The following is a 15,944-nucleotide window of genomic DNA, read 5'->3' on the forward strand; positions in this document are numbered from 1 at the left end:
CAGTAAAACAACTTATCCCATGGCTTCTCATCTTCGCTCTAACTTGATGCTAAAGGTATAAAATCTCTTATTTGTCGCATCATGCACTATTTTGGGCGTCAGCCATGCTGTGATGGTGGGCATGTTTCTACAAGACTTATTCCCCATACATTTATTAGATATTAAAGGAAAAATCCACCATAAATGGCACTGACTTATATGTTTTGTTTTTTTTTGTGCGCGCGCATGTGTGTGTGTGTGTGTGTAGTTTGAGGTTTGTTTTTGTTCGAGTGTTTTTGTCCGCCGGTTGTGGTGTAGCTCTGGACCCAGTTTTGGGCGTCGGTTCCCTTCAGGCCTTGGTTCACTGTGGGTGATGCCTGTGCTCCTAGCTATGGACTGCAGTGAGCTCGTTGCTCATTTTAACATTGTGGTTGTCAAGCGCTCTGTGTGCTTTAGTGCTTGGCGTGATGTCCCGAGTGATGTTGCTTGGTGGCGTCGCGACGGCTGTGCAGGCGGTTTGGGACGTACCGGCGCTCTGCACGGCGGTGCTTCTGTGCTCGCTTTGTGGATCCATGGCATGGTGTTCCGAGTGATGTTGCTAGCAGCGTCGCGGCAGCTGTGCTGGCGGTGTGGGACTTGTTTTCGTGCGCCTTTTGGTGGGACTGTGGCTGCTACACCATTGGAATGACATCCTGGCCTCTATTTGGTGGACTTTTTTTTTTTTTATTCCCTATAATTGTAAAGTGACCCTGGGCTTTGAGAAAGGCACTATATACATTTAAATTATTATTATTATTTCAAGAGCTTTCCCTTGCTTCATCTCTGCCTAAAGTATCAGATGCAGCAGCACATCAGACAGACAATCTGCCCTGCTCTCTCACCTCATCTGTACACTCTGCTCAAAAAGATTGTGGTCTAAAGCTTGTGGTCAGACATAGTATGTTTTGGTAAACTGGGATGTATGGATGCTGTCAGTCCCCACTCACTTGCTCAATCGAATTTGTTGACGGTGTAGTGGCTGGCTGCTTTATGTCCTGGGGCTCCCTCATGCCTGTGTTACCTTCTGGCTCTCCCCTTTTAGTTATGCTGTCATAGTTAGTTGCCGGAGTCCCTGCTTGTACTCGGTGCAATATGTATACTGTTCCTACTTATTCAGGTGACATTGGGCATACCTAACAACCTGTGTTTTCTCTCTCTTCTCCTCCCCCCAAATCTGTCCCTCTGAGTTACACGCCGGTCCTGGGATTGAGATGCTGGCCTCTTCTGCTCCTCGGACCTGCCTGGTCCATCCTGGTGCCCTTTGTCTGGTTGGAGTCTCATCACATCGCTCCTGTGGAGGGCAGTCCCATGTGGACAGTTGGGGGTCGCGCCTGGAGGACGCTCTGGACTCTTACAGTGGTGTTTTTGTGGCTGGGGACTGCAGTTGACTTGCTGACTTTGGGACTGCGGTTGTCGTGAACGGTTTTGCACTCGAGTTTCCGTTGGTGGGGGTTTATAGCATCAACGAAGCTGACTTTGTTAGGACTGTTAATGTTATAGTCATGTTGTCCGTTGTCGCCCGGATGGGTTCCCTTTTGAGTCTGGTTCCTCTCGAGGTTTCTTCCTCATGTCGTCTGAGGGAGTTTTTCCTTGCCACCGTCGCCACAAGCGTGCTCGTTGGGGATAAAATTAGCTCATATTTTAAGTCGTTCAAATTCTGTAAAGCTGCTGCTTTGCGACAATGTTTATTGTTAAAAGCGCTATACAAATAAACTTGACTTGACTTAAAGCTTCACCTTCCATGCTAATACAGTCATCAACACTGTCATGCTGGATATCTAATAACCAACTAGCCGAGCCAAGTTGGTTGTCGGCCACGCCCCCTAACTCAGTGTAGCTGCGTCGTATAGCGGCGTTGCGTTCTGGAAATTACAGTTCTGCTTCTGCTGTCTCCATTACTCCCATGTTAAATTTCTCCTTTATATGATGTTGAACATGAGCTTATTTTCATGCTCGCCAATTTTTAGCTGTTTTAGGAGTTTGCAGAAGCAAACAGCAAAATGCAACTGGTATTATTTATTTTGGAGTGATATTTAAGTCATGATCCCCTGTGATGTCCATAATGTCATGGGCATTAACAAAATATACAGCATCAATCAACAAATTAACACCAGAATTGTTAAACACATCACAAATACTGTAAAATAACTAGCCATGTAAAGATATTGTGTGAAAAACTGCGATATGAATGAGATTTTGAATTGATTAAATGAAAAATGAAATCACAATTGAATGAATCATCAGGCTGTGTAAGCTTCGTGTTTCCTCGCTATAACTGCATTGTTTAGTCAGCAGAGGGCGCAATAACAACAAAAAGGAAAAATGGTGGGAAAGAGCTGTTGTGCTTGACCATACAAACAGATTTAACAAGACATCTGAACTTTGTTTAGAGTGCCACAAGCTCAAGAAAAGAGAAGCAAGCAGAGGTAGTACAAATGTCCATAAATGTTTATTAAGAAAAGGTCTATTTGTTATTAATGGTTTTCATTTGTAAAAGGATTTTTTTTTTAGTTAATAGGCTACATTTCACTCCAACCTTTCCAAATATGTATATATTGTTGGTTATTAAGAAAATGAAACAAAAGGGGTTGTTCCCCGTTTTTAAATTTAACAAAATTAATATTTAAGTTGATAAAGAACACGAAAATAAATGTTGCATTTTTTGGTAATAAAATTTATTTTTTTAATATAAATCTCGTGAATCAAATTGTGAATTGGGTGAATGAGTACATGCTTAAAAGTAACTAATGTAGCCTAGGTCAAGCTTTTTTCTTCAACCAGCCTTCACCGTAACGTAGTGTTTAATACAGAAGAGTAAATATTTAGAAATTTTAACAGAAGACTTGAAATTCGATGAGACAATTCTCTCACAAACGTAAGTTCAATGTATCTATAGCTATTAAAAATATTACAAAAAGTCAGCTGAAAGTAACACTCTTATGAAACAACATGAGTAAATTGTTTCATTTGATTCATCACTGCAAATAAAAACACTGTCTGGATTTTTGCTGCAGGAATACATGTGCTTTTCATTCAGTGTTCTAAATCAGAAACTTAATGAGCAACGTGCTCATAAACAAGTGCAGTGAGGTGGACAGCATATCTGGGCCAAGAGTAAGCAGTTGCATTTGCTTAATTTCTGAGTCTATATCATTGTGTTTGAAATTTTCATGTGAATTCACACACTAGATTCCCATCACTTCTCGAGTGAAGGATTTGAGGGAGGGAAAAACCCTGCTTTTAAAAAAAGTAAGAAGGTTTAAAAAAAAGAAAAATGTGCATGTAGGAGTACTAGTTTGAGCTCACCTTCAGTTCCGTATGCTTTATCAGTGGCGTTTTTAAGCAGTTCTTTAACTACACTAGAATGCTTCTTGCCATCCCAGGCTGCGGCAGCAAGACAAGACTCTCTCCCAGATGCCTGCTCTGAATCAGCAGCGTCTCTACTGCACTTATAACCATCCTGAACCTGGCTGTCCCACACCACCACTGCAGCTGAGACAGTAAGATAAATAGCATTAGTATATGAAAATAGTACAAGTACACTGCAACCCCACTATAACAAACTCTTACTGTGAACTTTTGCATTTAACAAACTAAGTTTGTGTCCCCCGCCTATAATGACATGTTGGAATCCTTTATTTAAAAAAAAAAGCCCTATTAGGGCTAATTACTATGCACTTGTTCCTGAGTAAAGTGCTATCATGGCCAAGCATACATGCTGTACCTGGTGTCTCGCGTTACAAAGCCTTGTATCTGTGTTTCGCTTTTCTGGTTTTGACTTCGTCTTTGCCTCCGCCATTCTGTTTGTCCCTTACTTGACCACTGCCTGTTTCACGACCCTGCCTTTGCCTTACGTTTTTGAACTGTTTACCTGCCTGTCTGTAAATAAACACTCTTCTTGCAATTACAGCTATCATTCGCCTGCTTACACGACACACTGAGCCATGCATTCCTCTTCCCACCAGAAACAAACAATAAGTAATCAAGTTGGTATTACGTGTGTGTGTTAACGCCATAAAACAAAGGCTTAACAAGCCTCACTTAGGCGTTGATTGCCAACAATTATCAACAACGGTGATCAAAGGATCGATAAAAGGACAAAATAACTGCTAAAATTAACACCTAGTTAAAGTGTACTGGTGGTGTTTTTATACCCTCCCCGTCCAGCCCCATGGTGAAACAAATGACATCAGCGATTTGCAACACGTGAATGAATGGTGAAGATTTAGGTGGTGTTTACATTAGACCGTATCAGCGGATCATCAGATTAACGTTTTTAAAACGATTCGCGTGCACACAGCAACGCCAATACACGATTCGCGTGCACACAGCAACGCCAATACACGGATACGCTAATCACATGACTAATTAGACGGCACGCAAGTTGAAATGTGTCAGTGCGGCTCAGCGCTTCCTCCTCAGCCTGAACAGCGAGTGCCCTCTGGAGGGTGCGCACTCCAGCCCTGCGCAGCTCACAGAGCGCGCGAGTGAAGCGCACGAGCAGTGATTCGGGACTGAGCCGCCGTGTGTGTGATCCCAGTGCATATCGGGCATGCGCAAGTCACTCACCACTTGCAAGTGGAAGGATGGCAAGCCTAAAGACAATCATAACTACACAATGGGCAGTATTTGCATCTTACCATGAACAACATTAAGAATGACAAAGCAAAGCATTATATTCATACTTTTATACTCTTTAATGAAAAACAAAAAGGTGATACAAGGCGGAAACAATAGCAGGAAGTGAAGTCCGCGCCGTTTTTCAGCAGTCGCTTCACATGACCAACGTGGCATGAACAACGCCAGCGAATCAGGAAGGTGGATGTCACAGTGACGTTGTCCAATGACGACGTCAGCTAGAGCTCAGCACTGCGTTTCCTCGTATCTCAATGTTTACACAGCACCAGATCAGATATGAACTGGGTTGAATACGTGGGCCCTGGCGGATTCAAGTTGTTCCGCCTGTGGAGTCGTTTCCCGGCGTTTTAATGTGAACGGACAATGCATCCGCGACGAAAACAAGACGGATACGGTCTAATGTAAACACCACCTTAGAAAGCATAGCAAGTCAGTGGGTGGACATTGACAACGATACACCATTAAACCACCATCATTTCCATAACAGACAAAGAAATCAGCAGCTCAGTTTGTGATCCTTTAATTCGGTCAATAAAATGATGGTGAATTAGAAGGTGAAATTTATGATGAGACTGTGCCTAAATTTTCACATATAACATGAGTGTTTGGTGTGAGAAGTGGGTCTATTTCAGTATTATGAACTTTTAGGTATAACAAACTATTTGGACATCCCCCAACAAGTTCGTTATAGCGGGGTTGCAGTGTACAGTGGTGTTTGAAAGTTTGTGAACCCTTTACAATTTTCTATATTTCTGCATAAATATGACCTAAATCAGTGGTCCCCAAATGGCGGCCCATGGGCCAGATCCGGCCCGGGCACGGCAAATTTTTGGCCCGCCACGTCATATCTGAACAAAGGTAAACAGCGCCATCTATGGCCATGCATGATTAGCGATCTCCCCACTTAAGTGGGAGACATCTCCGCTAGTCATCAAGAGTGAGTGAAATCTTATCTAAGCTTATGACAGTCGTGACAACAGACCATGGCAAGTACAAAAAAAACGTAAAAGTTGATAGCAAAAATCGTCAGCTTAAACCCAACTGGATGGATCAGTTTTGTTTTATTTTACCTGAGCATCCAAATGCTAAGCCAACATGCCTGATATGCATGCAGACTGTAGCAAGGCTGACAATATCAAGAGGCACTTCACTACTATGCATGCCGCTAGTTTTAATTCGAATTATCCTGAAAACTCAGATAACCGCAGACAAAAAATAGCCAACATGCATTCCTCATTCAGGCACTCTGTTTTATCATGGAGAAATCTACCGAAGCACAACAAAGGGCTAGCACAGCCTCTTTACGTGTTTCCTGGAATCTTGGGAGAGCAAAGAAACCCTTCACTGATGCTCACTCATATTGTATTGGTAAAACAGTGTGCAGTTGATATGGTTGAAGAGGTTTTATGTCACGACGAGAAAAACAAGCAAAATATTGTGGAGCTACTAAAGCAGGTGCCATTGTCGGCCAACACCACAACAAGAAGAGTGGAAGTTTTAGCCAAGGATTGTTCATCCAGACTAAACACTGATCTGATTAAAACAGAGGCCATGTCACTGGCAATAGACTTCTTGTGACTGAACCGATATGGAACAGCTATCTGTGTTCATCAGATTTTTTTGATGGAAATACATTTCGGGAAGAGCTACTTTGTTTGCTACCTCTGCCTGGGCGCACAACTGGGGAGATCCTATTTGATGAGCTGACACAGTTCTTTGTGAAGACTGGCTTGGATGTGAACAAAGTCGTCGCTGTCGTTACCAATGGAGCCCCATCTATGGTGGGACATCGCAAGGGCTTGGTGAGCAGGCTTTCCTCAATTAACCCAGGGCTTTTGACATTTCATTGTATTATTCACCAATCAGTGCTGTGCGCTAAACTTGACAAGGAAATGAAAGATCATGGATTCGGTGACAAGACTGGTAAATTTTGCTCGGGAGAATTCAAGACTGCAACACCGCATTTTCAGAGCATTGTTGGAGGAAATGTCAGCGGAACACACAGACCTTCTGCTACATAACGATGTTCGCTGGCTTAGCAAAGGCTGTGTGTTGGAGCGGGTGTGTGACCTGCACAATGAGCATGTCTCCTTTCTCTCCAGCCTGAAGAGCCAAAAAGAACACGAATTCCAGGTGTTTTTAAGTGACAAGAAGGCGATGGCATGTTTTTTTTTATTTAATTTTTTTATTTTTTGAGTGACATCATGTCTCATCTGAATCACCTTAACCTTCAATTACAAGGCAAGAATCACACTGTTGCAGACATATACAAGGCTTTAGAAACATTCCAGGCAAAGCTGAGCCTTTTGGAGAGACATTCGCGGGAGAAAGTTGCATTTTCCTCATTTGCGGCAGCACTGTGAGAAGAACGATATGCAGGAGAATCCAGCAATGACGCATTTTGTGATCAATTTGGCAGAAAACTTCAAGGAACGATTTGAAAACTGCCATAAACTGTCACGTGACATCCTTCTCTTTCTGAGACAATCGTTCTGTGTCACCTGATGGCCAGTGGACATCAGAGGCCAAAAAGCTGCTGCCTTCTGTAGATGAACCAATGCTTCAGATGGAGGTCTTGGAAATGAAAACATCTGATGTGCTTAAAGTGCTGATGACACGTTTTTGACATCTTTGGCGATGTTTTATAACATAAAAAGTAATTCCCGATGATCCATATATTAATTCACGAAGGCGCCTATTTTACAAGTTATGATAAAAAACGCAGCTATTTGACGGGGCTGCAGCACCCAGGAGACGAAAGAGGAGGAAGAGCTATATGACGTCAGCGAAAGAACCTTCCTCCTAACTTACCAGTATGTTGTTGATGCGGCAGGTGTTCAGTTTATCATTATTAGTATTTTTATTATACATTTATTTTTATATATATATATATATATATATATATATATATATATATATATGGCAGCAGGGTGGTGTAGTGGTTAGCGCTGTCGCCTCACAGCAAGAAGGTCCGGGTTCGAGCCCCGGGGCCGGCGAGGGCCTTTCTGTGCAGAGTTTGCATGTTCTCCCCGTGTCCGCGTGGGTTTCCTCCGGGTGCTCCGGTTTCCCCCACAGTCCAAAGACATGCAGGTTAGGTTAACTGGTGACTCTAAATTGACCGTAGGTGTGAATGTGAGTGTGAATGGTTGTCTGTGTCTATGTGTCAGCCCTGTGATGACCTGGCGACTTGTCCAGGGTGTACCCCGCCTTTCGCCCGTAGTCAGCTGGGATAGGCTCCAGCTTGCCTGCGACCCTGTAGAAGGATAAAGCGGCTAGAGATAACGAGATGAGATGAGATATATACACTAAGTAACTTTAAAAACGCACATTGATAAAACTTGCTGAATTCATGCTGAGTTTATCTCAAGAAGAAAAGAAATATATCACAATGGAAAAATAACTTCGTTCCGCCCGAATAAGTTCCAAATCTGTGCTCAAATCAGAATTTAAGGGAGTTGTACTCAATAACGTACAATATGACTCAGGTAGTCAATGACATGGACAGGCTTAAATTTTCAAACAAATTTTGCATACACTGTACACACACAATCTTGCCTATAAATACCCAGGGGAAATGATGGGAAAATTGTCATTATTGAAGATGCCACGCCTAAGCCAAAATCAACGTGAACAGGCCATCGGGATGTTGCGTGCCGGAAGTACACAGACAGAGGTCGCCCGGCACTTCGGTGTTCATCATTCAACCATTTCCCGTTTGAGTCAGCGTTACAGACAGACAGGGAGCACCAGGGATCGTCCACGCCCTGGTCAGCCTCGAGTCACGACGCCAGTTCAGGATCAGCACATCAGCAGCACCTCCGTGATGGTGATCATCAGCAGCACTAGCTCACCTCCGTGACAGATTCCTGACACCCTCAGTCACTGCTGCTGAGACCCCTGGACGACACAGACCCAGAATCTCCAGCATGACGGTCCGAACATGGACCAACTGTCACTTTGAATTTTTTTTATTGTGACTTAATTCTTGAGTTTGACAATAAATGTCCTTTATCGATGTTTCAAGATCTGTGTGCATTACATACAATATCAAATTTCAAATATATGCATGGATCTAAAGTGATATCGTGTTGAATTCCATTGTGCGTTTTTAAAGTTACTTAGTGTATATATATATATATATATATATATATATATATATATTATATATATATATATATATATATATATATTATGCCTTCGCGTTGTGTTGCCAGCTTTTGCTCCAAAACCCACAAGGATGGGGTAAGTTTATTCAAGTTTCCCAGAGATCCCGACCTGCATGCGAAGTGGGTGAAGCAAGTCAGGCGCACTCGTGACAAGTGGGAGCCCTCACCAACATCCGTCCTGTGCTCTGAACATTTCGATTTGGATTGTTTTGGCACCCTTCCCAGCTTAAAGGAATCTCTTGGGTGTTCAGTTCAGCACAAACATGTGCCGCTACCATCAGCAGTGCCTACAGTATTCCGGAGGGGGTCTACTAGTAGCTATGCCGGATCCAGCAGTCACCTGGGACAAGGCGACTCCTCCAAAGACAGTCCTCCTGTCAGAACATGTGTTGAGAAACGACATAAGATAAAGGTACGTAGAGCTATAGAGTGCTCCGACATGATGCTAAAAATAGTAACCATGCGGTCTGCGCAGCCATCTTGGAAGTGACTCTCTCCAGAGCGCTCAGAGTACACATCATAGAGTACACATTCATGATAATCATAAATGTAATCATAAAGTCGGCGTGATATCAGTCATGTATTTGCTTGTGAAAGCTTGCAGCTTTCATGTAACTGCCACCTAGCAACGAGAGGCAAAGGGAAAAGAGGGTAGGCTATCATAGATTCTATTCGGAAGAGATCAATACATGATTGCTTGAAAATTAGGTATTTTAACAGTTTGCATCTGTTTTGTGATTATCATGACACTTGTGTGTTATATAGAACTGTACGTCTTATCAGCACATCGAGGATCTTCCACCGGAAGCTTTAGCAAGTACTCGTAGCAACACTACACTTTACCCTTTGCCATACGTTGTTAGGGAACGGTAGCAAGTACCCCGATGACCGACTTCAAGAATATGTAGAAAAAAATTTAGAAATTAGACTTTCCAAAATCATTTGAGCTTAGTGTACTGCATTTACATTTATATTGTAGGTTCTTGCTGATGTTTTTGCGGAGTATGACGCAGCTGCTGAATCAGAAGCTGCAGAGTTTGTATGTACTAGTTGTGAACATTCACATTATTATCAATCTCATTTATTTAAAATCAGATAAAATCATGCCATCATGATCACTGCTTAAAGTACCAGTATTTGGTTATTGAAGAGCTAGCACTAGAGAGTTCACTGGCGTTTTCATGCGCCATTTCCATTGAGTAGAACAGCCAGTGAACCGCAGCGTGTTCTTCCGCTGACGTCACAGCATGGCCGCGAGCCACGGACCCAGTTTTCTTGCGCTGTGCAATTAAAAGTTGGATATTCACGTAACAACAGCTTCTTTTCACGTAATTATAACAGAAATCTAACATGTTTGCCATGTTGTATAGTTTATTTAAGAAATTGCATAGAGTCATGTTCATGTCATCAGCACTTTAAAGCACAACACAAGGAAACAGGGTTGACTGCATTTTGGATCATTGTTGACCAAGATCGATTCAAAAACACCAGATCAGTTGCCATGCTCCTTCTAACAATATTCCCCTCCATATGTGTGTGTGTGTGTGTGTGTGTATATCCTCCTTTTTCTGCAATGAACTGTCTAAAAAACCAAGCAAGAAACAAAGTTTCGGGTACACACCTTGGCCAGTGTTTTGAAGATTGCTACAACTGGATACACACCTGACTTCAGGAAGATGGCCTTGTCCAGTGACTGTCATTTCTCCCACTGATTGGTGAGTGAATCAATTCACACACAGCTCACATAGAAATATTGATATCTTGTCTCATTTGACCGCCCCCTCCCTTCTCTCTCTTTTCAGTGACTGATGTGGCTGATACTGTTGTGTGGAGAGCAGTTTGAACACATTTGTTTTTAGTTTTTTTGCACTCTATCTCTCTTGCTCTCTCTGGTTTAATTGTCCACAGTTTGCCTCTGCTCACCCTTGGCACTTTCATGTGTGGCAGCTGATGATGTTTAAAGTGGGAGGAAGTTGCATTATCCAAATTTGTACAATATTAAGAGTAATAATAAATACTGTTATTTTTTGAACCCGCTGTATACTTTTTTTTGGGGGTGGGGGGGTGGGGGGGGGGTGGATTTGTTGGCCCTCGGCCTCACTTGCTTTACATAATTTGGCCCTTGGGGAAAAATAATTGGGGACCATTGACCTAAATCATCATCAGATTTTCACACAAGTCCAAAAAGTAGCTGGGAAAAAAAAAAAACAGTTAAACAAATGAGACAAATATTATACTTGGTCATTTATTTATTGAGAAAAATGATCCAATATTACATATCTGTGAGTGGCAAAACCATGTCAACCTCTAGGATTAGCGGTTACTTTGAAGGTGAAATTAGTGTCAGGTGTTTTCAATCAATGGGATGACAAGTCAGGTGTGAGTGGGCACCCTGTTTTATTTAAAGAACAGGGATCTATCAAAGTCTGATCTTCACAACACATGTTTGTGGAAGTGTATCATGGCACGAACAAAGGAGATTTCTGAGGATCTCAGAAAAAGCGTTGTTTATGCTCATCAGGCTGGAAAAGGTTACAAAACCATCTCTAAAGAGTTTGGACTCCACCAATCCACAGTCAGACAGAATGTGTACAAATGGAGGAAATTCAAGACCATTCTTACCCTCCCCAGGAGTGGCCGACCAACAAAGATCACTCCAAGAGCAAGGCGTGTAATAGTGGGCGAGGTCACACAGGACCTCAGGGTAACTTCTAAGCAACTGAAGGCCTCTCTCATACTGGCTAATGTTAAGAGTCCACCATCAAGAAAACAGTGAACAACAATGGTGTGCATGGCAGGGTTGCAAGGAGAAAGCCACTGCTCTCCAAAAAGAACATTGTTCCTTGTCTGTAGTTTGCTAAAGATCACATGGACAAGCCAGAAGGCTATTGGAAAAATGTTTTGTGGACGGATGAGACCAAAATAGAACTTTTTGGTTTAAATGAGAAGCGTTATGTTTGGAGAAAGGAAAAACACTGCATTCCAGCATAAGAACCTTATCCCATCTGTGAAACATGGTGGTGGTAGCAGCATCATGGTTTGGGCCCGTTTTGCTGCATCTGGACCAGGACGGCTTGCCATCATTGATGGAACAATGAATTCTGAATTATACCAGTGAATTCTAAAGGAAAATGTCAGGACATCTGTCCATGAACTGAATCTCAAGAGAAGGTGGGTCATGCAGCAAGACAACGACCCTAAGCACAAGTCGTTCTACCAAAGAATGGTTAAAGAAGAATAAAAAGTTATTGTTTTGGAATGGCCAAGTCAAAGTCTTGATCTTAATCCAATCGAAATGTTGTGGAAGGACTTGAAGCGAGCAGTTCATGTGAGGAAACCCACCAACATCCCAGAGTTGAAGCTGTTCTGTATGGAGGAATGGGCTAAAATTCCTCCAAGCCAGTGTGCAGGACTGATCGACAGTTACCGGAAACGTTTAGTTGCAGTTATTGCTGCACAAGGGGGTCACACCAGATACTGAAAGCAAAAGGTTCACATACTTTTGCCACTCACAGGTGTGTAATATTGGATCATTTTCCTCAATAAATAAATGACCAAGTATAATATTTTTGTCTCATTTGTTTAACTAGGTTCTCTTTATCTACTTTTAGGACTTGTGTGAAAATCTGATGTTTTAGGTCATATTTATGCAGAAATATAGAAAATTCTAAAGGGTTCACAAACTTTCAAGCACCACTGTATTTAGTAGATGCACCCTTAATTTAATCGGACATTTCCACTTCAAACAATTATCAGAGGTCTTGTCCCTTTCCATGTTAAAAAAAAAGAAAAAGAAAAATTAGGCATACTGTGAGATTTTAACTATTTACTCGACATTACTAATAAGTAATAAAATTATTAGTTTTAGGAATGAACAAAGGTTTATTCAAATTTGTATCAGTAAAACCCTATTCAGATAACCTAACAAGACAATGCAGGTTGTTTTCTCTAGTGCCATAACCATGTATAAAGTACAAACAAATTGCCATCACCTCTTCCTGACATTTGCCAACCTTCACGATAGCATCATTCATCCCGGAGCTATCAGGGAAAACGGACTAATGCTCTTTGAGGGGTGCAATTAGTTTGTTTACCTTGTCTCTCTGTATCTGCCCAGTCTATAAGGCATAGTTTTTAAATCATGATTATTCTTTGGCAACATGAAACCAATCAATTCTTTAGGCAAAGACAAATGAAACTAATGGATTTGTGGCACATTTTCCAGAAGAAATATGTTCTTGTCTATTTCTCCTGGGACACAGTGCTGGCCTGTATAAGCTACTGAGACCGGGAAACAGTGCCAATTAATGCCAATAACGACATCTAGCTGATAAACTACTATGTTTATGTTTTAATAAAAGAAAGACGACGATAACTAGTAGCTAAATCAGTGACTATAATAAATCCTCCCCCAATCTGACTCATCATACCCAAATGCTCATGTAGACACTATGATTTGCACACCTACATGAGAGGAGATGGTTCTTATTGCAGAAGCACAAGTCCAGGATAGAGCTGGTCCTGATCCAACTCCTCCTATAACCCTAACCCTTGAGACACAGTACAGCACACTGATGAACACTTTTATTGACAGTGGAACCCACAGTTGTCACCACCCTCTGGACTTTTTGGTTTAACTCCACCCAGACAGGAGGAGTTTGATCAGGTCAGACTCCACCTTCTGGACTTTTGGCTCTGCATTAAGAGGTACTTGGCATTACAGACAAGGGATATAGAAATTGTCACCCCTGAGGCTTACTTTAACTGCATATCAATACTTTAATTAAAAAATAAATAAATAAAAAAGCACTAATGCCTTTATATTCCACAAGTTCACATAAAAACAAGTGAATGCAGACACAGTGCTATATTTGTGGGAGCTGTATATAAAGCTGCCATCGGTACCTATGCTGGGTTTCCAGGTCTTCTCCAGCACCACATGGTCGGTCTGACCAAGTGGCTCATCTGCAGCATTGTCCCCATGAGCCTCTCTCTGGTGTGCTTCTCTTTTCCTCTTCTTAGCTTTTTTCTTTGAGACACTCAAATCTAGCGACTCGGTGTCTATATGCATCATCTCAGTCTTTCTATAAAGGAGCAAAAAATTGTTGTATCAAGCAAATGTATTACGTTGGTTAAGGAAATAAATGAGTTCGGAATTGCTGTACTGAAAGTACTGAAAACCACCAACCTTTCGGAAGTCTCATGCTTGATGTTCTCCTTCAACTTCTCTTTGTGCTTCTTCTTTTTCGTTTTAATCGTGGAGTCATGATGGTTCTGTGGAGTCTCACACAACATTAGCTGAATTTGTTTTTGGGTCAGAGACAGTTTTTGCTCTGTGGTCAGCTGTGATTGCTGTTTTGGCTTTTCTGAACTTGCATCTGGGTTTATTCTCCACATCTCTCCAAGGCACCAGTCTTCATCCTGACCTGATGGCACGTCTTCTCTCTGAACCTTTATGCTGTTTGGCTCCTCCTCTCTTTTCCTTTTCTTGCACTTTACATCTCTCATTTCGGCTATGAGCTCAGGCATGTCCTGCTCCGTTTTGGCAGGAAGCTCAGCAGTGGGGTTTTCCATTTCAGAATGGCGCCACTTCTTTTTCTTCTTCTTCCTCTTTAACGTTGGACTTGCGAGTCCATCTGCAAATGCTGTAACTGATTTGGTTGTTTTCTGGCTTTGGATTGGTCTGCAGTTGCTAGCAGGGCAGGGGTGAAGCCTGCTAACTGGTGAAGAAAGTGTGGGATTCGTCAAGGAGGAGGAGGAGGAAGAGGAGAACAAGGGTTCCTTAACCAGGCTTGCATTTTTAAAGAGATGAGGTACATACTGAGGCTGCTTGGTAGAATGGAGTGAAATCCTGGGAGAAGATAAATAACCACAATAACATGGTGAGAAAAAGCATCACGTTCATCAAATGTTTCACCGAAAAAAAAAAACCTAACATACTATAGACATGAAATCTAGCTACATTGGGATACAACATTGCATCTGTATATATTTTATCCAAACATCAGTGTGTGATAGAGGAGCTTTGATCAAATTGGTTTCAAACAGCAACTGAGGTAAATAAAAGAATACAGAAGAAAAAAAATTTTTTGAGAGACCATGTACACATAAATGTAGACTATACAGGGGACTGTACGAAGAACGCTTACAACAACCATTCCAGGGTTGTTCCAAAATAAAGTGGTGAAAAGCAGCTCATTATAACTCAACACATTAACTGTGGTTAACTGGGATTCTCTGTGGTATTATTACTCTGAATGCGAAAAAACAAATGGCAGTGGCAACCAGTGAAACGGAGCTCATCTATAAATTATGGCTGCGGCCTGCGTTTAGATAAACATACTATGTGTATTAATCATACTAAACTGCACACAAACAGAACATAGTAAGCAGTACATTAGCTCAAATATTTCCACTACATCAAAATATAGTAACTGGGCCAAATTTCCAGTCATGCATCAGAGGTAACTCTGTGATCCCACAATGCAACAGTCATTTTATAGATTCTTGTTTGTTTTGTTTTTAACTACTACTATAAATGAAGTTCAACTATGCAAGTAGTGCATGGGCATGATAACCTTAGAATGGACTACACTGTGAATTTCATGTCTAATCCATAACACTGATCCAGTTAGCATGGCTGCCCACTGCTCTGGGTACATGTATATGCTCATTGCTCACGTGTGTGTGCTCATTGCTTCAGATGGGTTAAATGCAGAGAGGAATTTCGTGTGTGATGAATAAAGTTGTGCTTTCTTTTCTTTCTTTCAGTTAACACAGGGGTGCCAAACATACAGTCCGCGCAAAGATTCAAAATGGCCTGCATGTCAACCAGAGTCTACATTCTTCGCATCAACCACGAAATGCAATTAGTCATCCATCCACCAGGTGACAACAACCTATTTCAAGTAAACAGCTTGTCGTTCATGACTAAAAGATCGTGAGCTAGCTTCTTGCTGTCAAGTGTCAAAGAAAAGGAAAGTTGATCAAGAGTCAAAGCTTTCAGAAAAAGTGGAAAAAAGCCTACTTGTTTTGGGAAGTTTAGTTTGCTCACAGCTCTGTTCACTGAACCTCACACTTTTTATTGCCACAGTTTTTGAATGGTGAGGAAAGGCAAGTTCT

The 15,944-nt window shown here is 41.8% G+C and overlaps 1 protein-coding gene across 8 annotated transcripts in view; it reads right to left on the minus strand.

Moving 5' to 3' along the window:
• usp36 (ubiquitin specific peptidase 36) overlaps positions 1-15,944 on the minus strand; it is a 188,759-nt gene that overhangs the window by 31,217 nt on the left and 141,598 nt on the right. For 7 of the 8 annotated variants that reach the window (XR_009650846.1, XM_060901465.1, XM_060901467.1 and 4 more), the window contains exons 16-18: positions 14,011-14,673; positions 13,728-13,906; positions 3,325-3,510 (exon numbers count right to left, since the gene is read on the minus strand). Coding sequence is in view for 7 of the 8 variants with exons in the window: in XM_060901465.1 (XP_060757448.1) it covers positions 3,325-3,510; positions 13,728-13,906; positions 14,011-14,673 (1,028 nt within the window). In the remaining variant the exon portion in view is untranslated. The remainder of the gene's footprint in view (positions 1-3,324; positions 3,511-13,727; positions 13,907-14,010; positions 14,674-15,944) is intronic. The other variant, XM_060901468.1, reaches the window with a different exon arrangement.

This window comes from Neoarius graeffei, chromosome 20 (genome assembly GCF_027579695.1).
Source record: "Neoarius graeffei isolate fNeoGra1 chromosome 20, fNeoGra1.pri, whole genome shotgun sequence".
NCBI classification, from domain to species: Eukaryota; Metazoa; Chordata; class Actinopteri; order Siluriformes; family Ariidae; genus Neoarius; species Neoarius graeffei.